Raw genomic sequence first — 22,502 nt, 5'->3', positions numbered from 1 at the left:
GAAATTTAAAAACGTTGTATATAAAAAGTTTTTTTTATCTTGTATTTATTAAATATTATCTTTACATATAATGTGGTTTTTATTTTTTAATTTTCTGATGGCTGAAAGTACCCAGGAGCACAGAAACTCATGAATTTTATCAAACAATAAAAAAAATCTATTATAAAGTTACCTTTATAATATTATATTTATTATTATATTGATAAAGTTTCGATAATATCTACTAATATAATGTTTGAAAAGATTAGGATCAAAAAAATACAAATTATTGAGATGAATAGAATATTATTACATCTTCTTCTTCGCGACTTCCTGATTGAGGACCATGAACCGGATGATTTTGCTGTCTAATAGTCATCTCAACGGGTATTTCATTGGAAAAGCTTTATTTTATTTAATTTTATAAAGTTAGTTCTCTTATTGTCATTGACTATCTTTACATTCAAATTTATAATGTGTATGTTTTTCAGGGACCAACATATTTACTGTTTAGCAACAAAGCAGAAAAAGATGGCTGGCTGTACAATCTGACAGTTGTGAGCGGCGGAGGACTTAGTCAAGGAACGCATTACGAGCAACTTGTTCAAAAACTAATGGAGACTGATGGAGATCCAAGTAATTAGCAGTTCTCCTATTAACTTACTACTTAATAAATATGTTCTAAGGTGTACCACAGTGCTCCATTCTCGGGTCCTCTCTCTATCGTTAGACAAACGCTCTATATTTCATTTAAAATGTTTATGAGCCATTTAAGTTCCAAATCTTTTAAATATTCTCTGTAGGTATAATATACAGGAGAAGTCTGGGTGATGTATAAATAGAAACATCATGTCTTTTCAATTACATTTCTCATGTGTCTTTAAAACACAAGATAATGGAGATGCTTTAATATCTCGACAGTATTTTATTAGGACATTTGACATTTCTGAAAACATTGGTTTAATTGTTTAGATACTTGGTTGCAACAATATTTTACTTGTTTGTGCAATGTTTGAGATACGAAAGTAATTTATTTATAACTCTAAAACAGTGATGCAAAAACCGTCCCAAAATAATAAGTACCTCATCCCCAAATTTTTCAGTGAATACAACAAAATTCTAATTTTCTATATACTAAGTTCTATCGTGCTAATACTGCGGCCAGTGAAAAATTAGAAATGGGATAAATTGGCGCTTCTTTCAAATAAGTTGTGCACCACTGCTCTAAAACGACCATTTCAGACTTACGACAGTATTTTACTCTTGGGCATAAAGCCCATTGACGCAGCGAGTGGGGCGCTCGCGCAAAATTTCTACAAGTGGCGCGTAAATCGTCGAAAATACAACGTAACCAAATACGCCAGCACACATTGGATTTGACGATGCCTTGTGCCCGCGTGCCGCATGAGTCACCGTTTTTCGCTTCTCAGCGATACGATTTAACGAAAATACAATGGAGTCCATTCATTGAACACAGCAAGCAAAATCACGCTCCTCGAAGCGTCGTCGATAAGACGGGCGAGAAGCCATTATTAAGAACAGTGTACGCTTTGTTTAGTTATTGCGTGTCCGATATTTAATTACAAGCTCCGAGAAATAATATAATATTTTTATTGCTTTGTTATGAGAGACGCTGTAATAATAATTATTTTGTGCTTCTTGGGCCCCTTATTACATAGGTGAAGGGTAATGCGCGGCAAGAGGCGTGTGATTATGGTTATGAATATACGCTTCTTACGCCGACTGCGCCCGCTCGTCCGTCTTGATGGGCTTTATGCCTTGGTGCGATATGATGAAAATATATTATTTAAATAATTGTCATAATAGGGTTCGATTACAATATCTTCATTCCAGTCATGTTTTTTGTTTTTCAGATTGTGTGCTGTGGAGACATCCTCAACTTCTTCACTCAAAAGAAAACATTGCATCGCCTCTCACCTCACTCAACTCTGAAGCATTGCAAGCGGAAGCTATTAAGTTATTCAAAGTAAAAACGATATTTATATTTTTTATTGTGTAAAGTGAGGGTAAAATGTACCATTATAAAATTCACAATATTTTTGGAGAGTGGTTGGCCATGCGTGTCTACCAGTGTAATTTGAGCTTAAACCTAGTGATACAAGGAATAAGACAAAGCCTTCTCACAACTGTATTGTCACACGAATTAATATCGTTACTTAGTGGAATGACATTGCATTAATTAAAATAAAACACAATATGTAATAGTCATTCCATACGGCATACTGTTAAATAATGGTCAGGACCACTTTCATCAGCTTCTAGTCCTAGTGTGTCCTATTGAGGTTATCCTATTAATCATATTGGTATTGTCAACCCAATCACCCTACAACAAAAAATATAATGATAAGAAGTAGAAACCGACAACAATAACTTTAAATGCCGTGAATTTTAGAACTAATAGCTTGCAATACACTGGTTATAGTAAGTTGTCGCTCTATATGCTTATTATTGGGATAAATGTATTCAATCGAGTAAGAAATACCAATATGTATAAAAAATTTGCCAACACCAGTGTGCCTAGCTTCAACAAGACTGGAATTTTCAAAATTTCAGCTACTTATATAGTGAGTAGGGGTAGAAACTGATTGAATTCATGTTGCAGTGTTGCCAGCTGTTCATGTCGGTGGCGGTGGAGCACGCGGGCATCGACTATCACGTGGTGCTGGCGCAGAATGCCCTGCAGCAGTGCCTGGAGGTGACGGAGCTGCAGGACGAGCTGATGAGCTGTCTGGTGAAGCAGACCAGCCGCCACTCCCACTCTAAGCACCCAGTGCAGGTAACGCCCACCCCGGGCAGGAAGGGCGCCGTGCCCGCCCCCAAGTCGCCCCTCCCCAAGAAGGCCGCGCCCGCCCACTCCTCGCCCGCCAACTCCGGGCCGCGCGGCATGCATCTAAAGCTTAAGAATGTAAGTGCTTACGTGTGCGTAACCGTGACACGCATGGCTTTTTAGAATGTTTCTTTGTTTTCTCTTTTTTTTTTCTCTTCTTCAACCGATGAGTGTAGGTATGTCGATACAACCACTTAATCGTTTAACTGAACGTCATGTCTTTTCAGTATTAAAAAATTAACATCTTTAGAAACCTTAAAAAGGCTTTTTATTTAATATACCTTCGTTGTACCTTTAACTAATATTTTACGAATTTATTTGGTATAATATACTAATCATTAGAAAATCTTATGAGCTCATCAAAGTCAACAAAAATTATTATCTAATTGAATCGGTGTTTACGAAACAGAGCTTCAATATAATCATTTTAAATCAAAATTTTTGTTAATTCCACATTTACTACACATTGTAGAATTTACAAAAACTTTGTATTATTAAGAACTCTACAGTACTGAGATTAAGGTTGCCAAACTAATCGAATATATTGTCAAAGTTTATTATAATACAGTAAATTATTTTAATGGCCCATTGAGCTATTTGGCAATTTTTCTGTACAATTCGCGTATGGTAATTGTAAAGGGCTACATTTAGTTGACAACAATGATAACATGAACGCTGATTTTATGATGTTGTCAACTCTAAAAACCAGACACACAACTTAACTGTCATTGGCAAGTAATAAAATCGCTTATCGATCAATATCTAGTTTCGGTGCCACCTCTTGAGGAATAAAAAATATATGAAATAGTTTTTTTATTTATATTTAATTTTCAATATGAAATCAGATAAAACTGGTGACGGAAAGTTAGGCTATTTATTTATTAAATAGACCCCTATGCTTTTTTGGTGAAATGTTCCTTTTTATATACTATCAAAGCACTGACAATAGTTTTATTAAATACCTATCACCACAAAACTTAAAGAATCTTCCCTGCAAATTATTTAGATTTATTCCGGATTCTGGTATCAAAAGAGTGTATCTACAGAAACTGATAAGGATAAACGACATCAAAAATATCAATTTTAAAACGTGTCTTTTTGTGTATACACTCTTCTGGCGGTTAAAGCACAGTTTGCACATCCACATATTGAAAAAATAAGATATTATTATGGTATCCAATTTCTATTGCAATATTATATTAGTTATTAAAAAAGCAGGAGTTTATTATTTATTTTAATTATTTCGGATATCTCGGAATATTATTTAACCATTTATGTATTACTTGATTAAACTTTATTATTATTTATGAAAAACACTCTTAATGAAATATTTAATACTAAACCATTTACTAAACATAACGCCTTCTGTTTCACTAGGTGTTAAGACACACCTATGTCCCTTGTATGGCAGTACGTAAGTCACAGTTGTGTCAACAGCTTTATATTGTATGAATATTTCCCATTTATTATAGTTTTGTGTACCATTATTACTGCCATTGTGCGAATGGAGGCCTGGCATATTAAGCTTTCATACCGCTTCACTCTGTTGGCTTCAAGTATCCATTATATTATTATGTGCACGGCCCATACTCATTTTACGAATATCACTCATATTATAAGCCATTGATGTTGTGTTTTTTTTTTGTTTCCTTTTTGATTTTGACATTGCAACTGTACAATTAATACTGTTTTCCGTCAATCCTTGATTGAAAATACCATTATAGTGAAATTATAACTAGTTTTTAATACTAAGTACTTCCACATAGTTATTTTAATTGTTTATGTAATTATTATAATATGTAGAAGTCATGTAGGCACTAATAAATTATTGTTATTTTATAATAATGGTTATTATTCAAGGATTTATTTTAAACAACATTTATCTTTTTATTGAGCTGTCATTTGTGTAGTAGAAATATAAAGTTTTTGTTATTTATACAATTTCTAGAATTGGAGAAATATCAAAAACTTTGCTGTTGTACCACCGTTTATTTTAATTACTGTCCCAAGATACAATTTGCAATGTTAAAATTAAAATACTTGTAAGTACCCGCCGCTCATTTGTGAATATATTAATGAACCTTATATTATACTTAATAGTTTAAATAGACAATAAAAATTTCAGTAATAAAATTCAAAATTTATCTGTCTTTTTAAAATTTAACCTCAATGGCATGGAACGAATAAAATTAGGCTTTTGCTAAGAAAAAAATCCTTTGAAAACTGAAAATTTTATTAAAATTACCAGTTATTTTTACAAATATTTTTGGGCTTTGCGTAAAAAAGAGCACTGTTGAATTATTGAAATATTAGGTTTTTGTATAAATTTATAAATAATATAATTATTAATCACAGCTTACAGTATTTTAGTGTTTTTATACATATTGAATTTACGTACTTTAACTAAGGTTACACATTAGTGTTAATTATAGTTATTCATTGTATGTGTAACTGAATATAATTATTCTGTTCAACAGTAACTTTTTGGGAATGTATTTCATATCTTATGATATGTTTGACAGAAATTTGCTTCTTTACGTAGAACTATTTTTTAAATTGTGATTTTGTTTAATTGAAACGGTTTGTTTTTTTTAATTATTTGAAATTGGAATATACAAACTATTATATACCACTGCAGGTTCCAAACTACATTGAATGCGAAAAATAAATAATTAGAATACATTATGATATGAAACTTTATATGTGAGAATAACATTATATTTCACAGGCATTGAGTAAGTATTCTTTTTATTTCTTCGCATTTGTCTCGAACGTTTGTCCTTGAGAATTAGATCAGTAATTCTGTGAAATAATTGTGATGTTCCAATCGAAAACATGACAGTAATCAACAATGATTTTCAAAATTCTGTAATAGTGTTACGCTGTATATTTTTTTGAAATACAACATTAATTTATTGATAGTCTTTCTTATATTTAATTATTATAAAATGTTAATACAGGTTTATTTTTCTCACCATATTTTTGTTATTTTTTTTTTTTTTATTGAATTTCGGTATTCTGGAGTCTGTGCCCCAGATGGAATGTTGGTGTCATCCATATTATAATTTTCCCCAGATCTTCTTTGAGTTATCTTTTTCACTATCTTTCTTTTACAGTCATAAACCATCTCTCTCATGTACCATAATATAATCCTTTTAGTACGATTATGAAACAAGTATTAGAGGCATCTATTTCCAAAAACTGATAAATCCATTTAAAATCAAAATCTAATTAAACCGATTATTTAAATGATATAAAATAAATGTTAATATATTTATTGGACATATTGTCTGAAAATAAAATTCGAAAGAAAAAAACATTAAATCAACCATTTACGCTTGACACAAAAAAAATTAGTCTACTAAAAAAGGTTTTATTTTGATTTTTGAAAATAGAAGCCTGATATATAATTTTATATTGGCATTCCATGAAGGACTAACAGTAAATAAATATGATGTTATAAACAATCCTTTTGATATATTATTACTTCTTGTACATTTTTATTATTTTCACAAGTTTCATAGGTCAATAATATATAATATGGAAGTAGTTCTATATACTTGTTTCATAATAACATTACACAACGGTATTCCATGAAGGATTAGCAGTAAACAGAATAAATTATTACTATCCTTTTCGTTTATTTCACTCATTAATTAGTATTCGTTCTCCTACGTTGCTGTTAAATATAACATGACTTGATAGTTAGTTGCCTGCCTTATTTCAAAACGGTTTACAGTCCACGGTACGGTTCTACAGTCCCAATCGCTCAAAGGTAAAGATGAGAATAATAGTTACAAACGTATGATTATAATTCTCATTTTCTTCTCATTAAATATATCGAAAATCATTCACGGGTCACAAAACCATTTGTTATTCACTGTCTTGGTTCAGGGTGCATACTAATTTTACAAAAATAATCAATACCCAGTGCACTATATACCTATCTATTAACCATTTAAGTAATATATTATGATATATATATTATATATGCACCCCTCTATAAGATATTATATATTATGTATATGCATTGCTTATTTCTTATTATTTTACTTTTTAAAGTCACTGCATTACACAAAATTAATATAATATTACGAGTTTTATGTAATCAAATAACCTGCCTTCAGCAAGCTACAATTATTGTTTTCTAGTATATCTCCCAATGATGTTCTGATGGTTTTTTATAATATTTTGTGCAGGTATAGACGTCACTGTTGGATGATCTGCATTATTTGAAAATAAAATAATATCAACGATTAGGTATCTACTTACATAAAAATCTTTTTAGTTTCCCACTCTTATATGACAATAGGTATTTTTATTACATATTTGAATCATTGTAAAAAATATAAATTTTTTATTACCATTGAGATTTTAGTGATTTATTTAAGAAAAACAACAGCTAGAATGCCCAATTACTATTCCGTAGGTTGTGGGTTCGAATCCTGCAGCTGTAAAGAATCTACTTGTCTATTGTTCGATAATATATTATAGTGCGAAATCTTTATGGTAATAGGCGGCGGCGGCTTGGAGAACTAGATCCTCTCTTCTCGCGTTTCAATACTTTGAAATCGAAAGCCATAGACAAAATACAAGACGAACACCGCCGCCAGGTCTCACGTTTAAGATTTCGCAGTATAGTGTTTGAATTAATTTTATTTTTGGTTTTGTATTTAGACGACAACCAATCTTTCCAGTTAAAATGCATATTTTTTTACAATATCAACAGTGTCATCTATCGTTGTAGAAAAATATTAAACCAGTGGATCATTCTTGGACATAATATATCATTTATATTGATGTCTTACTAATAAATTATTCATGTTTTATGAGGGAGATGATATGTACTGGAGACGTTTAGTGGTAGATTTATGAAATGTGCAATTAATTAATGAAAAATTACCCTTAAAAGCGACATAATTCCTCTACCGATAGAATATGAAAGCCGTAATTTAGTACATTTTACATTTAAAATATAAATTTAATTAATTAATACATAATATCTTAAAAGGTACATAGATTTTTTGTTTATTTAAAAGAGACTTGCATATTCGTTAAATAAATTTATGTTTTTATTACATATTATTTTATGGTTATCTTTATCATTAAAAGAGGTCCCTCGGATGTTCTGGAAAGATGTTTTAATTATTCATAGCTTAAAGGCATTTTTAACACCGATTTTTTTAATAATATTTCTACTCTTTCAATTTCAATGTGACAAAAGATTATAATAATCTTTGTTAAAGCTTTTCATTCTATTTCATCGAGTTGCGATGTGTCAAAGGTAATTTTTCAGTAAATTGTATTTAATAGCATGTCTCGGAATTCTTTTACTGTCTCCAATACGTATTGCATTCCACCTGGATATGTATATATTTTATGCTGACAATTAATTAAACTCCTTCAAATACAATGTTCTCTTTGATATGTAAACGCTTGCATCTAACTGTCGTTTCTATGCAACAATGATTAATATGTATTGATTTTCATGGCAGTATGAACTAATATGACAAGTCGAATTTTGTGAACCCACTATAGATTACAGAGTTAGGATGAATTTAATAATTGTTGCCAGTGAGGAAAAATGTGGAACACCAACATTTCATTTCCAGCAACTTCTATTGTGCGCGACCCAGTCGTTGTTCACATGCGACACGGGATCCGCCGGTAACAACGGCTCGGGGAGCATTTCCCAAAGCGGCAACTCGGACGCCGCCCACAATAACGGAAGCTCTCCTTTGTCTGTCCAGGTAGGTCACACCAGACAAGCAGTATAATATCATTCTCACTCTAAGCCCCTGACCGACTTAATAACTGACCTTAATCTATGGCGACCGACAGTTTTGTGATTGAAAAAAAATACTAGCGATATGTTGAAATACTATGAAATTATTGGGTCCGTAATCCTAACCAATATTTATTCAAACATAAGTAATTATACCGCACTTTGGAGAAATAAGAAACATCAGTTTCTATACAAAAATACTATTTAGTTAATTCTGAATTTTTTGTGTTAAGCTGAATAAAAATTTCATTGTGTTACTTTGGCGCCACTATATACCACGGATATAATATAACACATTGATAAATGTGAAGTGTGTATTGTTTCTTTCATTTATTTTAATAATAATTTATCTCTGTCAAACAGGTAGTCTTACCAATGCATTTAACGCTCACTTACTTGTCCGTCATATGTGGATTAAAACCATTTAAAGTCATATATATGTTTGGTACTGTATGATACCGCATAATTCTCTTGGGTTGTCTCTGTATGGAACCCCATATGTATTTACTACGCAATAATATTGTTTATATCCTTTTTGATAAACAACAGCTACATTCAGCCAAATTATTTCGGATATGTACATCAAATTTATTGCTATTTTGACACTAGACACTATTTTAGAAATGTCAAAATAAAACTGAAGATGAACTATATTTACAATCAATTGATATCTTCAAATGAAATACAGTGAAACCACACTTTTACAGGCCCAGAATTCGTGTTTCTGCAGACGGTTACATTTTAGTACATTTTAATTCCCGGCTTAACGTTTTCAGTTCCCACAATTTAGGCCTGAAATATTCAACAATCAATTATAGTAATTTGTATGTACTTATTAAAATTCAATTTTTTTAAACACATGACAATCGTTGAAATGAATTCCAGTGGCATGTGTGCGTTTCTATTTATAGACATATCTGCGGTGCTCGAGATCAAGTTTACACAACGCGATTGCATAAGTCTGTAATTTTTTTTTTTGTTTATTTATATTCTTACTCATTCAAATATTGCCTCGGCAAAAAAAACATTGTCAGTTCAAGAGAAAATGACCATTCTTTAAACGGTGAAAGAGCAAATACATGTAAATGACATAAAAATAATTAACTTTTTAGAAATTTACGTTTACTATTATAATATTGGGGTTTTACTGTAGGTCTAAAGTATTATAATTATTTCTATGATAAAATAATATAAGCATTAAGTGATGTTCGTACTTTTGACTATTAAAGGTTCTAATTATTATGATTCTATATATTATATTGTTTGACATTTAATGCGCATATCAAAATACATACGGCTTTTTTAATATTGTATAACCAAGTATGTACGCTTGTATTTTGTGTAAACTGTCAATAGAATTATAATCTCAAAAGCTGTCATCATGCTTTAATGCAAAATATATTATCATTTTTATAAACAGATGTCCATTGTAGTTATGCAATAATACATATCACAATATGATAATAAAACTACCTTTTTATAATACTATTTGGATTTAGGACAGTATGCGGTAAGAACTATTTAAATCGCTATGTTTTCTTGTACTAACAAGCTACCGTCGTGTATTTTTATTGCGTAGCATTTTGGCCACCGTGTTTTGTATGTTTTCTGCACAAAATAATGTTGACAATAATAAATATTTTTAAACACAATAATATGAGTATTGGCTGTATAATTTTTTCAATGTGAAATTGGCTAAAATGAGTTTGGGTTTATTTTGTTGAAGTGCATGTAATTCTAACAGTTTGTTAAAATTTGTAACATCAAAATTATTTCAATTTTCTTTTGTGACTTTGTCGATCAAAACTTATTTATTCGATGAAGCAACTTATTGTTTTTATTTTTTTCAGGTTCAAATAATTTGTAATGGTTATCATTAGGCCATTAAGAGATGGGGGCCACTAGCATGTACAAGGGACATCTAGTAACGGAATTATTAATAATTTTCTCAAATCATTTATATTTATGTAATTATTTTATGTAATATATGTTATAAAAATAAGTCTGATAGATTTTTTATTGTACTTATGGTTAAATTTAATGGAATAACAGTTTTTAAATTTATGGCCTGGAAGATTAGGACAGGTGAAAATCAAGGGTTGTAATAACGTCATCAATATTATCTTTTTATCATAATTCGGATAGTTTCCTCTAAACTTACAAAATATATTTATAAAGAGCGTGATTTTAAATAGGTACCTTTTAATAATTCACGAACCGGAACATGTTATTTATTTTTTCCATGAGACGGTGTTATAATCTCATAAATTTCACGAACCGGTGCTGTTTTCTGGTGGGCTCCGGTTCATCGAGCCCTGGTTTACATACTATTTACTGCAAAATTACCTTCACAAATATTGTATTTAATCGATATGTACCAAAAAACAACAAGAAGCATTTTTCATAATCAAAAACATATAATATTTTTTAAAAAATAAACTTTCGTTGGTCACATTTTTGAATAATTCATAATTTTTTCAAAACCGAAGGTATATGCGTTTACAACAGTAATATTTGGCTTAGTTTATAATAATTAGATTTCAAATGTCAAATTTAATCCATAATGAAAAGTCTGATATAATTAATAACACCCCATCGGCTGATGCGACTCTCACAAAAGTAGATTTGAATCATTGTTTCTTAAAATAAATTAAATTATTTCATCTAGTTATTCCATTACTAGATGTCTCTTATACCTATTGCCTATGTTATACTGTAAACGTCAAATATTCATCATTAAAAAGTCTTTCCGAGTTACGACTCAAACTTTACGAAAGTAAAAAACAACACATTTGTAACAATTTTATTTTGTCAGTCAATTAATAAAATTATTATCAAATTACCATTTCAAACATTTTTCGTTAAAACAATAATTTAGTTATCATGAATTAATTCAATGATTCTGTATTTGCATTATATTGGTACTTAATGTTTACTGTATCTCAATTTGGATGAGGATATGCATCTATAAATGATGAGTTTTAATAAAATCGAAATAAATGGCTTTAAGCTTATGTCAATGGTTATCATGGTTAAATGTTTTACTATCAGACAACATTTGTAACTTACAATTGTTGGGAAAGCCGATTGACTTTTAATTATATTATATCGTCTCTGTTCTGGCAGAACACACTAACTGGGGATTACTACATTTTTTTGAATTAGTGTCTTCTGCCAGAACAGTGGCGATATTATGTTCCAATATTTTTATGTGTACACCTACACTTGTCCAGTGTGATATTAAAACAAATCACATAATGGTCCCTGTAGACAGCCAGTAGAAAAATTATAATTCCTACAATCGCCACAATGACCGACATCTGTGTTCCAAGCATTTTATCTGTTTTAGGTTTAGGATAGGTGACTAAGTATATTTTTAGTTTCTGCATCAATCTGTGTGATATCTCTGTACTGACATGTCGTTTGTGTGTTGAAATTACGCAGGCTCCTTTGCTCTCGGTGGATTGCAAAAGTAATCCGCCGTCATACAGTTTCGTCCAAGGTTGGCAACTGCTGGCGCTCGCTGTCAGTCTATTCGTGCCGAGGAACAACAGACTGCTTTGGTACCTCAAGCTGCACCTATCCAGAAATTCAGACTCTAAGTAAGTTCAATGATTATTCTGATGTGTGTTTTAATTATCCCGCTTCGATTTTTAACGATAACCATAACTCAACTGTAGAAAAAGAGTCATTCAGTTTAGCTACACTAAAGCGATTAATTAATTCATACTTTCCATAATCAATGTGGGTAAATTGCACATACTTTTGATTATTACAAAATCACCTCTTAATTCGATGTGTGAAATCATGAAACATTTTTTTGTTTAATAGTTTTTGTATATAAATAAATAATATTACACAACCATTACCAAAAACTTAGTTAGTTTTTCTTAGCTCGTATTCTTGTTTGTCCGGTGGTTGTTTATCCAGTACAAATCTTGTAATCGATTTTTTACTAACTTCCCGACTAGCTAGACATTTGAAACTTTTAGAATATATCAGAACACGATGCCAATGCATTATTTTAATACTTTTAGCCATCTTTAAGTAGAATTGAATTCATTTTCAGTTAATTCTGTTTTGTATGAAAAGTTATTTCGGAAGAAATCTGTAATCCAATCCACTATTATTGGTTGCTTAGGGGGTGGTCCTAGCAACAAAATTCTTAATATATACGTGCGTTACTATGGAAATCAAAATGACATTTCAGTATTCTATATTTGTTTGTTTGTTGCAAAATAGGAAAAAAATGATTAGTTGACAATTGCCTTATTTGTCCTAAATTCGATTTAAATATGATTCAACAGAAAATTTAAAAACGTGGTATATAAAAAGTTCTTTTTATCTTGTAATTATTATTCCATAGTTTTAAATTTTAAATGGGGGTGTCGAAAATACTGCACTTTCTATAAAGAAGGGCTCAATTGTTTCATATCTTCGTGTGGTTACTCATTTGAGTTATATTTTTCATATAAATTTCTCTATTAATTGACAACAGCCTATCAGTAAAATGTTTTTCATGTTCTATGTCAAGGGTGGCCAATTTATTTGTTTTTCTTATTGATTTGTTAATTTTCTAAATTCACATAAAAAAGAGCGCTTTGATGTGATTTTACAACAGTATGTAATTTTTTGTCTTTTAAAATCACCAAGATGCAATCATTTAAATGTGTTTACATCGGATTGATATAGTTTTTCACCAATATGTGTCATTTTATGTGTTTTGTAACTACCGAATCACAACCAATTAAAAAATTTAAAATTTATAACTTGTCTCTTTTCTTTGCAGGACGGAATGTGGAAAGTATGCCGCTTATTGTGAACGAGCTCTAGAAAGAACAATTCGAAATGGCAGCCGGGAAGACAAACCATCCCGCATGGAGGTTTTGTCAATTCTGCTGAAGAATCCATATCATCACAACTTGCCGCATGCTATCCCGGTCCATATGCTGAATAATACTTACCAGGTATGTCCGCGATTCAGGATTCGTCTTTCAACATCTTCAGATTTATCTATAACAACAATGTAGGTACCATATCGTTTTCTTCACTCGGTGACTCCTTGAAGAGGAAGGTAAAACCGACGGTCAGTACCTTCTTTTTGTCTTAAGGACAGTCACACGGGAGTAACATTAAGATAATACGTATTATTTTAAAGTAAAAACGTTTGAAGTGGCAGCTCAGTATGCATATATTCGAACATATTAATTATAATAAATTACAAAAATTATAGAGGCAAGAAAAATATGTCTGGAACAAAGCAAAGTTCGGCGGAAATACGTGGCAGCGAACGACACAGGACCGAGAGAGTTGGAGAAAGCTTGGGGAGGCCTTCATCCAGCAGTGGATTGACCCCGGCTGATGATGATGATACGTATTCAACTTCAGAAACGTGGATTTCAAATAACAATCTTTATGCAATTATTGTAAATCAATCAGTTTATAGAATTAATTTTGAATGTTTGTTCTACAGGTTGTCAGTTTTGATGGCTCTACTACAGTTGAAGAATTTCTATCAACCCTCAGTACAGAACTTTCCTGCAGAGAACCGACTGTTTCCGGTTTTACACTCTTCAGCGATGACCCCATAGAAAAAGATATGGAGCACCATATAAAACCAGATAAAAAGGTGAGAATCAAATATCGTCAGCTCTTACATAATATATTATTTGTAATATTTTATGCCCCATTATATTTCGTGTTGCATAAAATAAATATTGTTTAAAAGTATGACAGTCCATATATGACAATATGCCCTAAGAGGGGAGGGGTGTCTTATATTATTTGATGATTTAGGGGGGTCACACAAACTCTTTTTTTCTGAGGATAGAATGTTATCTGAGAACATAATATTATCTTAAATGATCTTTTCCACAAATCAGTAAGCCTTCATTTTGAAGTCGTTCACAACCTTTTAATAGGTAGGTACTTCATATATTCAATGAATATATCCAAACTCGATACACGCAACATATTGCTTTTGAACATACATACATAATTTGAAAATACCTCAGATTTATCTTCTTTTTTTTTCGACCATTTTTTTTTGTTTTTACGAGAAATGGATGTCAGCCACTTGCTCAACCTATTAGGTACATATTCTGACTCCTACACAAATTGAAAATGAATATGTGTACTTTCCAGACCCAGGATTCGAACCTGGAACCCACGACGCTATAGGCCAACGCTGTAGCCTTAAGCTTAAGATGATATGTATATACTTACTCAAAAAAACTTGTTTTGAAAATAAATATTACTTGACCCTGTATCCACCGGATTCGCATCAATGCGCTTTACCAATTAACTTTTACTAGTAGATCAAATTGCGTTATGTTTGGCTATCAGTTTTTGTATTTTAAATCAAGGTATCAATTAAGTGCCCTAATTACTAACCTACGCCTGGATCACTTGAAATTTTAGTCATAACGTACTTGCACTTGCTAATAATAATTTATTATGTATGTTCAGTATGAAGAATGTTACGTTCTTAAGTTTAAGTCTTGTGAATTATTCGTTAATAAAAGAAATTGTTTCTTATTTTGCTTTTGGTTGTGAAAAATAATTGTGCATCAAAGCAAATTTTGAAGAACATATTTTACTTTACGTAATTTAACTTTTGTTATTAATTTAACAATACATAACAGTGATGTTATGTTTTTAAGCACGTTCTTAATTATTATTCTCATGTACTTACATACTTACGTGTTATGTATTTAATTATCTTTCAAGTTATGCGATGTCATATCGAAATGGGAAACAGCACTACGGGAGAAGGGTTCCGGCAAGTTTGAGAACTCCCGAGTCATCCGGTTGAGCTACCGTAACAGACTATACTTCCGACACGCTGCTAGAAGCGAGACAGACAGAGAGAGACTGCTGCTCTGCTATCAGGTTAATCAACAAGGTATGTGATATTTGGAATAAGTAAATTACTTTTATGACATATTTTATTGATCTTGACGCCATCTATGAATCAAGTTAGTAATGCTATTACATCGATTTTAATCACAAAGATGCTTACGATTATTGAAAGAATTTGAATCGTGTCTGATTAGTAGAGTTATTAGGTAATACGCATCTGCAAGGACAGTATTTGAGTTAAAAGTATAATGGTTAGCTCGTTCGTTTTTTGGAGTCACGTAATAGGTATGTTTATGGGACTTTACGTAATTTCAATGCAAAGTGCTACGTTCTTAAATTTTATCTACATTTAATTTAGTCTTGAATAAAAAATAATTAAAATGAACATTGGGGTAGTGTCAAAGATAAAATGTATTCTTATACAAACTTATCCTGTTTTGTGACATGTTCTATTAAAATTCAACAATAAATTCCAAATGACGTAAGTAGTCCTAACAGCTGACTGTCAGATACTTCCTGTCATTTTCTTATCAATTAATTTTTTTTTGTACTATAACCCCTGATTATTTATTTGAAATGAAGATATCCTTGGCATATAATGACATAATATTGCTTTGTCCAGTTGTTGCCGGCCGATTTCCCGTGACAAGAGAGCTGAGTACGGAACTGGGAGCACTGATGGCGCAATTAGAAATGGGCGACTGCCAACCCGACAAAACCGTGGCCTTGGTTGATAGGTTTTATCCGTACAGATACCGAACAGGACTTTCAATTGAACAATTAAGGTTGGAATATCATCATTAATATAGATTACTTTATGTTACGATAATTCATTATTGTTATAGTTGTCTATTGTTGAACTCGAAAGAGCAGTTGTTTGAATAACCTTGGTATTAGTGTTCTTGTTAATACCTTGGTTCAAAATTATAAAAGATGGTTGCCAATATTATCAGAATTTGAGATAACAGCTTGGATTCATAGTTCGGAAATTTTGACGCGATTAGTATTGCACCAGTTCCCCAATTGATAAAGCACATTTGATGTGTATTAGTTCCAGAGTATCTGTAAATAAAGTCATGGGTCTCAGGGTTCAAATACCACATCTGACAAATTCACTTGGTTTTTTCAATGTGTACATATTTGATCCAGAGCAAAGGCACAATAGATTGATAAATGACTAACAACTATTCCTTATAACAAATACCATCCCATGTTTCCATAGAGTCTTCTTAGGGGAAGAAAAATGGTAATTTACTTTTAATTTTGCTTACGTTTTACGTGTTCACATTTTTTAACATTTAAAATTAATTTTTATATTTCGGGGTAAGCAATTGGGATCATCTATTAGTAGAAGGTGGTGTGCAGCCAATTAGGTTTCATTTCGCTATCATACAACTTCATGCGAGTCCAAATATATCTCATTGTAATGGTGCATGTTTAAAACTTTGGTGGAAATACATAGCAATGAAAGCTATCATCGAGTAACGAATCGACTGACGATGATCATAATTGAAATTTTATGAAGGCTTACTAACATAATTTTGTTTGTAATTTCAGGGAAGTTGAAGATAAATTGAAAATAAAATGGATCGCTCTCAGAGGAAGAAGTACTTTGGACTGCGTACGAATATATCTGAACTGCACCAGAAAATGGCCTTTCTTCGGAGCAACCCTTTTCCAAGCTAGGGTTAGTATACAAATAGTTTGGTATATAACTGGAAGGATTCATAGGACCTTTTGCTATTTTTCGTTTTTAGTGTGGTTGAATTGGTAGCCATTGCAAAATGGCAATATATTTTGATATTCATTTATAATTTTTTAACTGTACATAGAAGATTATAAGCATACTATCTCTAACATTGGATTACTTCCCTTGAACGCCCATGTTGAAAATGTTTTTGTTTTCATATAAATTGATATACTTAATTTGAATATTTTTGGCTGATTCGTACCACTTCAAACAATAAACGTACTGATAAACATAACGAAAAATGTCTACAATCCTGTGCACGCAAGGCCGTCCATTGAAAATAAACATGCATACATGCTGTACTTTACATTAATTATCCTAACCCCGGTCGATTGCTTTAAATAATTAAATATATTATTGTGCACACATTGCCATCTCTTGGAATCATACTTAACCGAAATACAAGTCTTTATGATATACTTTTAATATTTTTTTTTAATAGAAATTTGCGGCGCACCGGGTACCGCCATGCTAATACCTCCTCGAAAGTGAAATCAAAATTTGTCCGAAGAAAAAATGTCTGTACTGTTTATAATAAACTACATTTTATTTCCATGTAAATTCCCTCAAATATTCTTATCATAATCAAGTTCTTCAAGATCATTTACACAATATAGTCGATGAATCTTTTTTTTTATCAATCTTAGTGTTTTTATGACAACTTTAAAGTTAGTCAATGTATGAAAAAATGTTAGTTTTAATACCACAATATTCCAGATGCGATTTTGGTAAGCCAGATAACTCGTGAAAACTACAAGATCTGGCAAGAAAAACGCTATGTTGGCAACATTGAAACCATCATATTTTCTTAACTTGTCATTTTGTAATTTTATTGCCAGATAAAGCAACCCGACCTGTCAATGGTGTGGCTAGCGGTCTCAGAAGACGGTGTGACTATCTTGGAGCTGGCATCGATGGGAGTGATCGCTCGGTACGCACACGCCGCCATTGGACTCTTCGGTGGAGTGCAGGATGATCTTATGATGGTCATTAATGGAGAGGACGGAACCATGGGAATCGAAAAAATGCTCATCAGTTTGAACAAACCCAAGGTAATGTTACTGAATCAATTTTATTCGATAACGTTGCCATCAATTGCAGGAACATTTTGGTTTACGAAAATATATAGTTTATTCTATTTCAACTTATAAAATATGACAACTGATATATTATATTAAGCCAGAGGCTCTAAAACTTACTGGCATTGTGACCCCTTTTATAGTGGTGATTCTATAATCCTTTTTTGAAAAGTTTTAGTTATAGTGAAACTATTTAACCATGAATATGCATTTTACTCGTTCCCATGAAATAGGCCTCAGACACACAGTACTGCAGTTGGCAGCACGTTGACACATGTCTTACTTGATTCCAAATGTATCCGATTGGAATCTCCAGTATGCATTTGGAATCAAGTATGACCTGCGTCGACGCGCTGCAACTGCATTACTGTATGTCTGAGCCCTAAGGCAGCGATAATGTGATCATTGATATGGTTGCTAATGTCAACTATCAAACATGCACTGCTCTTTCTCGTTTAGCGCTCATCCAACTATGTTTATAGTGTCATTCACCATCTAGCCACAATTTAATTTGTCTCAATCTTTCAGATGGCCGAATTAACCCACCTGATAGCGGACTACAAAAACGCTCTGTCCCGCCACGGCCAGCCCGGCACACCGCAGATGAACTCTCTCACTCGCAACGGCAGCCATCGGTCGGTCAGATCGCGACCCGGCCCTTCGACTCTACCGCACTCTTCCCCCTCCACTTTACCGCATTCCACCCATCACAACACCCTCAATTCGTCAACGCACTATCACACGACACACAACACGTTGAATTCGCACGCAACTCTCAACTCGCACACCACAACGATGACTCTCTCCGAGAGAAATGCAACTTTGACATACGGATCGTCACAGACAAACCAAACCTCCAGCGGCTGCCAGGACAGAGTCATGTCGCACGGGCAGCCGGACATTTTGAAGTCAACCCCCGATCATCACGTCACCCCGAGGACCGACTGCAAAAAACGGAGTCATTTAGATAGCGGGGTCGCGTGATTGAAGGTTAAATCGTAGTTGCGCTTTTAGTTTGGCACCATTACACGCGCACCTCGTTAGTTGTTTTTTTTTAATAAAGTAAATTTCAGGCTGTGTAATAAAATTCTGCTTTCATTATGTATTTAACGGCGATGCGTTACGTCTGTATATAGCTCGTAAATATTATGTGAATTTTTTTAATGTGTATAGCGGATTTGGTTTACAAATTACGAATTATAACCGACAAGAGATGTAATATGAACGTTTACAATGTTAATATTAACTTGCGTAGTGGTGCTAAATAAAAATATAACACTTCCTTCTGTAAACATAGCCGTAAGGACACTTTTTAAACTTTTCACGAATTAATTATTTATTCTACGATGAAAGTGATTACTTTAAACACACAGACAATTTAGAATTCACCTCTCGGCCTCAGTGTATAGAACGTTAGTGAGCAATTAATTCTTCGGTGAACGAACGATAAGTTAAAAATGCACAAGTAGTGACTGAAAAACTTTTATAACCTGTGGTTCAATTTTGTAAACTGATCACAATTTTTATAATATATTAAATAAAAACACTTCCCTTATATCGTATACCTCAAAAAGATTGACTTTTGTGAACTGAATTCAGTGAATCTCAAAATATCTCAGTAATAATTAATAAACATAATAAATCATGAAGAAGAAAGTGCAATCGAAAATACTAGTGTCAAAAAAATAAACATTCGAAACTCATATTTTTTACAGTTACATTTTAAGTATTTGTGACATTATTAAAACATTATAATTATTACGAAATTATCTTATAAACGTATGTAATTCTGTCATTCTTCGTATGATATCATAATCGATAAACTGTATAATGCGATATTAAATATTACAATTATGTCATTATAATAAAACATGGATGCCTATTTCGTTTTGCGCTTTAAAAGAAATTGTTAAAAACTCTCAAGGACTCGAATGACTAATTATCATCCTCATTATAAAAAGTCAGTAACGCTCTTAACTCTCAATTAAATATGACCATAACTCAAAAAAAATAAATTCCACAACCACGAATTGCTGTTTATTTGATTCTACATTAAATTTCATACATACTCTGCAATAGTAATACAACTCAAAGTATTATACCATAATAATAGCAATTTATTTGTATTAACATACTATTTTGTTGTGAAATAATTATATGTCTTGAATGTGATATCCGTTTATGAAACTACTTCCGAATTTTCATGTAAAATATTTAGAACATACGATTATGAATTTTGAGTTGCATCACTATTCTATAGAAAACATGACGAGTTTTGAGATATGGTTTTATTGAACTGGGTCATAGTTGTCATCGTCATTTTGAAGTCTTCTTCATAGATTTTAGGTAATTTTTCACAAGGATATTTCGATATAATATTATGAAATATCTCTTCTCATATAAAATTATGTATATCAGAGATGGCCTTAGAATTGTAAAGTTAACTATTTTTCTTTTATTATAAATTATCGTCTCGGCTAATTTACTCACTATCTTTCGAATACTTACAAATTTTACGGAAATCGTGTGCTGTTTTGTTTAGTACTTATAATAAAGTATCTTAATTCAAATGTTATTGAAGAAGACTGATCGTAAATTAGCACTTCATTACGAAACATTACAAAATCTGATATTTTGGAAAACTGTTAACGAACACGGAAAACTCAATTATCATAACTAGATATAAATTCCCTACTCTTAATTGCCTTATCTGATGTTTGATGATTTTTAAAAAAATCTTCAAGGCTGGCAATAAAATTTAAGTTGTTTTAGTCTTGTTTTTTAATACAGTGGATCCTCAATACAATATTCTCTATTAAAAAGTTTCTTTTAACAAATGATAAATTCTAAAATAAAATTTATGAAAGATAAACAAATAGATAACAGTTTTTTGAGGTTCCACAATAAATGTCACTCACCTTGTCAATATTTTTTTTATGAATTCGACAAGATTCTATGAATTGATATTTTTTACATTTAAATACGGACTGTTTTTAATATTTCATTAAATATTTGTTGTTTAATAACAAAATAATTTTAATTATTTTCTTTCGGAAGCGTGAATCTTTTTAATGATATTGTGTGATTGTTTGAAAAAAATATTAATTCCACGTTTGAATGTTAAATGTTTAGTTAATGTAATAAAAAAAATAATGAAAATCAAAATGTCCGACGGCGAGAATAAAAAAATACTACACGACTTGTATATTTGAGGGTAAAACGAACCAAACGCGATGGTTGTCGTTCTTTGAGGTTGTTTTTAAAAAATTAAAAAAACTCATTTTGTAAAAACGTACATAATTTTTATGTAAATTTTCTATCATTAGTATGTTGATGTGTGACATTTCGAACGCATGCATAATGTTTGGTGATAATTATTTTGTAGGTTGACCATTTAATTATTTAACATAATATATATTTGAAAGTGAAATTTGAGATTATTGAAAAAACGTGTAATTAGATTAGATATTCATGTAAAAAAAAACATAATAAACATGAAAGTGTAATTTTAACATAATGAGTTTTGTATTTTACTAATTTTTTTGTTGTTTTTATCGTTTTTTACGATTTTATTGATTACAATATTGTGGCATGATAATTTTTAAAACTTTTGGCCTAAAATGATAATATTTGAAAGCCTAAGAAATTTCTAAATAAATCATTAATCTGTGGTAAAATATTCCATTTCTTATAATGTTGTCAATTGAATGAAATCGTGTTTAATTATCAAACAATTTTCTTTTTTTGTTAATTATTTTGTATGTATTTGGAAAAAATTTCGTTGGAGTATGTTCTTTGTCAAGTAATATAAATAGTAAAGGATGTGTACTATAATAATTTATTATAATGACATGTATGAGTAAATTCATATTAAAAACGATATATCTTTTTTTTAATAAACCCTCTCCCTAGTAATAATTACATGTGAAGCTATTCTATACACATGGCGGCTATCGACGGTAGTTTATTAGTAGTATGTATTGAGTGGTTAATTGTTACAATAAGTTACCCGTCTGTTTTAACAGCCCCTCTCTAGGCTGTGTTAACTTTTAGAACGAGGTAGACAGTTTAGACAGTTAACTTATAACAATTATAATACCTCTATACATAGATATGATAAACTACCATCGATGGCCGCCTTGTGTATAGAATAGACGACGTGAAGCAATATAATTTTATGTTTTTGTATATTGAGTGACA

At 31.5% G+C, this 22,502-nt stretch overlaps 1 protein-coding gene across 3 annotated transcripts in view; it reads left to right on the top strand.

Annotated features, from left to right (window-relative positions):
• The window catches only part of LOC147070965 (uncharacterized protein CG43867), an 899,434-nt gene extending 878,000 nt beyond the window's left edge, over nt 1-21,434 (top strand). For 2 of the 3 annotated variants that reach the window (XM_085948917.1, XM_085948918.1), the window contains 12 exons: nt 471-615; nt 1,854-1,966; nt 2,603-2,905; nt 8,440-8,577; nt 12,057-12,214; nt 13,402-13,579; nt 14,086-14,241; nt 15,342-15,516; nt 16,096-16,258; nt 17,031-17,160; nt 18,063-18,275; nt 18,831-21,434. In XM_085948917.1, coding sequence (XP_085805043.1) covers nt 471-615; nt 1,854-1,966; nt 2,603-2,905; nt 8,440-8,577; nt 12,057-12,214; nt 13,402-13,579; nt 14,086-14,241; nt 15,342-15,516; nt 16,096-16,258; nt 17,031-17,160; nt 18,063-18,275; nt 18,831-19,286 — 2,328 coding nt within the window. In that variant the 3' untranslated portion in view covers nt 19,287-21,434. The remainder of the gene's footprint in view (nt 1-470; nt 616-1,853; nt 1,967-2,602; nt 2,906-8,439; nt 8,578-12,056; nt 12,215-13,401; nt 13,580-14,085; nt 14,242-15,341; nt 15,517-16,095; nt 16,259-17,030; nt 17,161-18,062; nt 18,276-18,830) is intronic. The other variant, XM_085948919.1, reaches the window with a different exon arrangement.
• Nucleotides 21,435-22,502: the final 1,068 nt, after the last annotated feature.

Source organism: Rhyacophila brunnea, unplaced genomic scaffold, assembly GCF_057557595.1.
Source record: "Rhyacophila brunnea isolate RB1 unplaced genomic scaffold, BYU_Rbru_1.0 scaffold_21, whole genome shotgun sequence".
NCBI lineage: Eukaryota > Metazoa > Arthropoda > Insecta > Trichoptera > Rhyacophilidae > Rhyacophila > Rhyacophila brunnea.
This window is presented reverse-complemented; position numbering and strand designations above follow the sequence as displayed.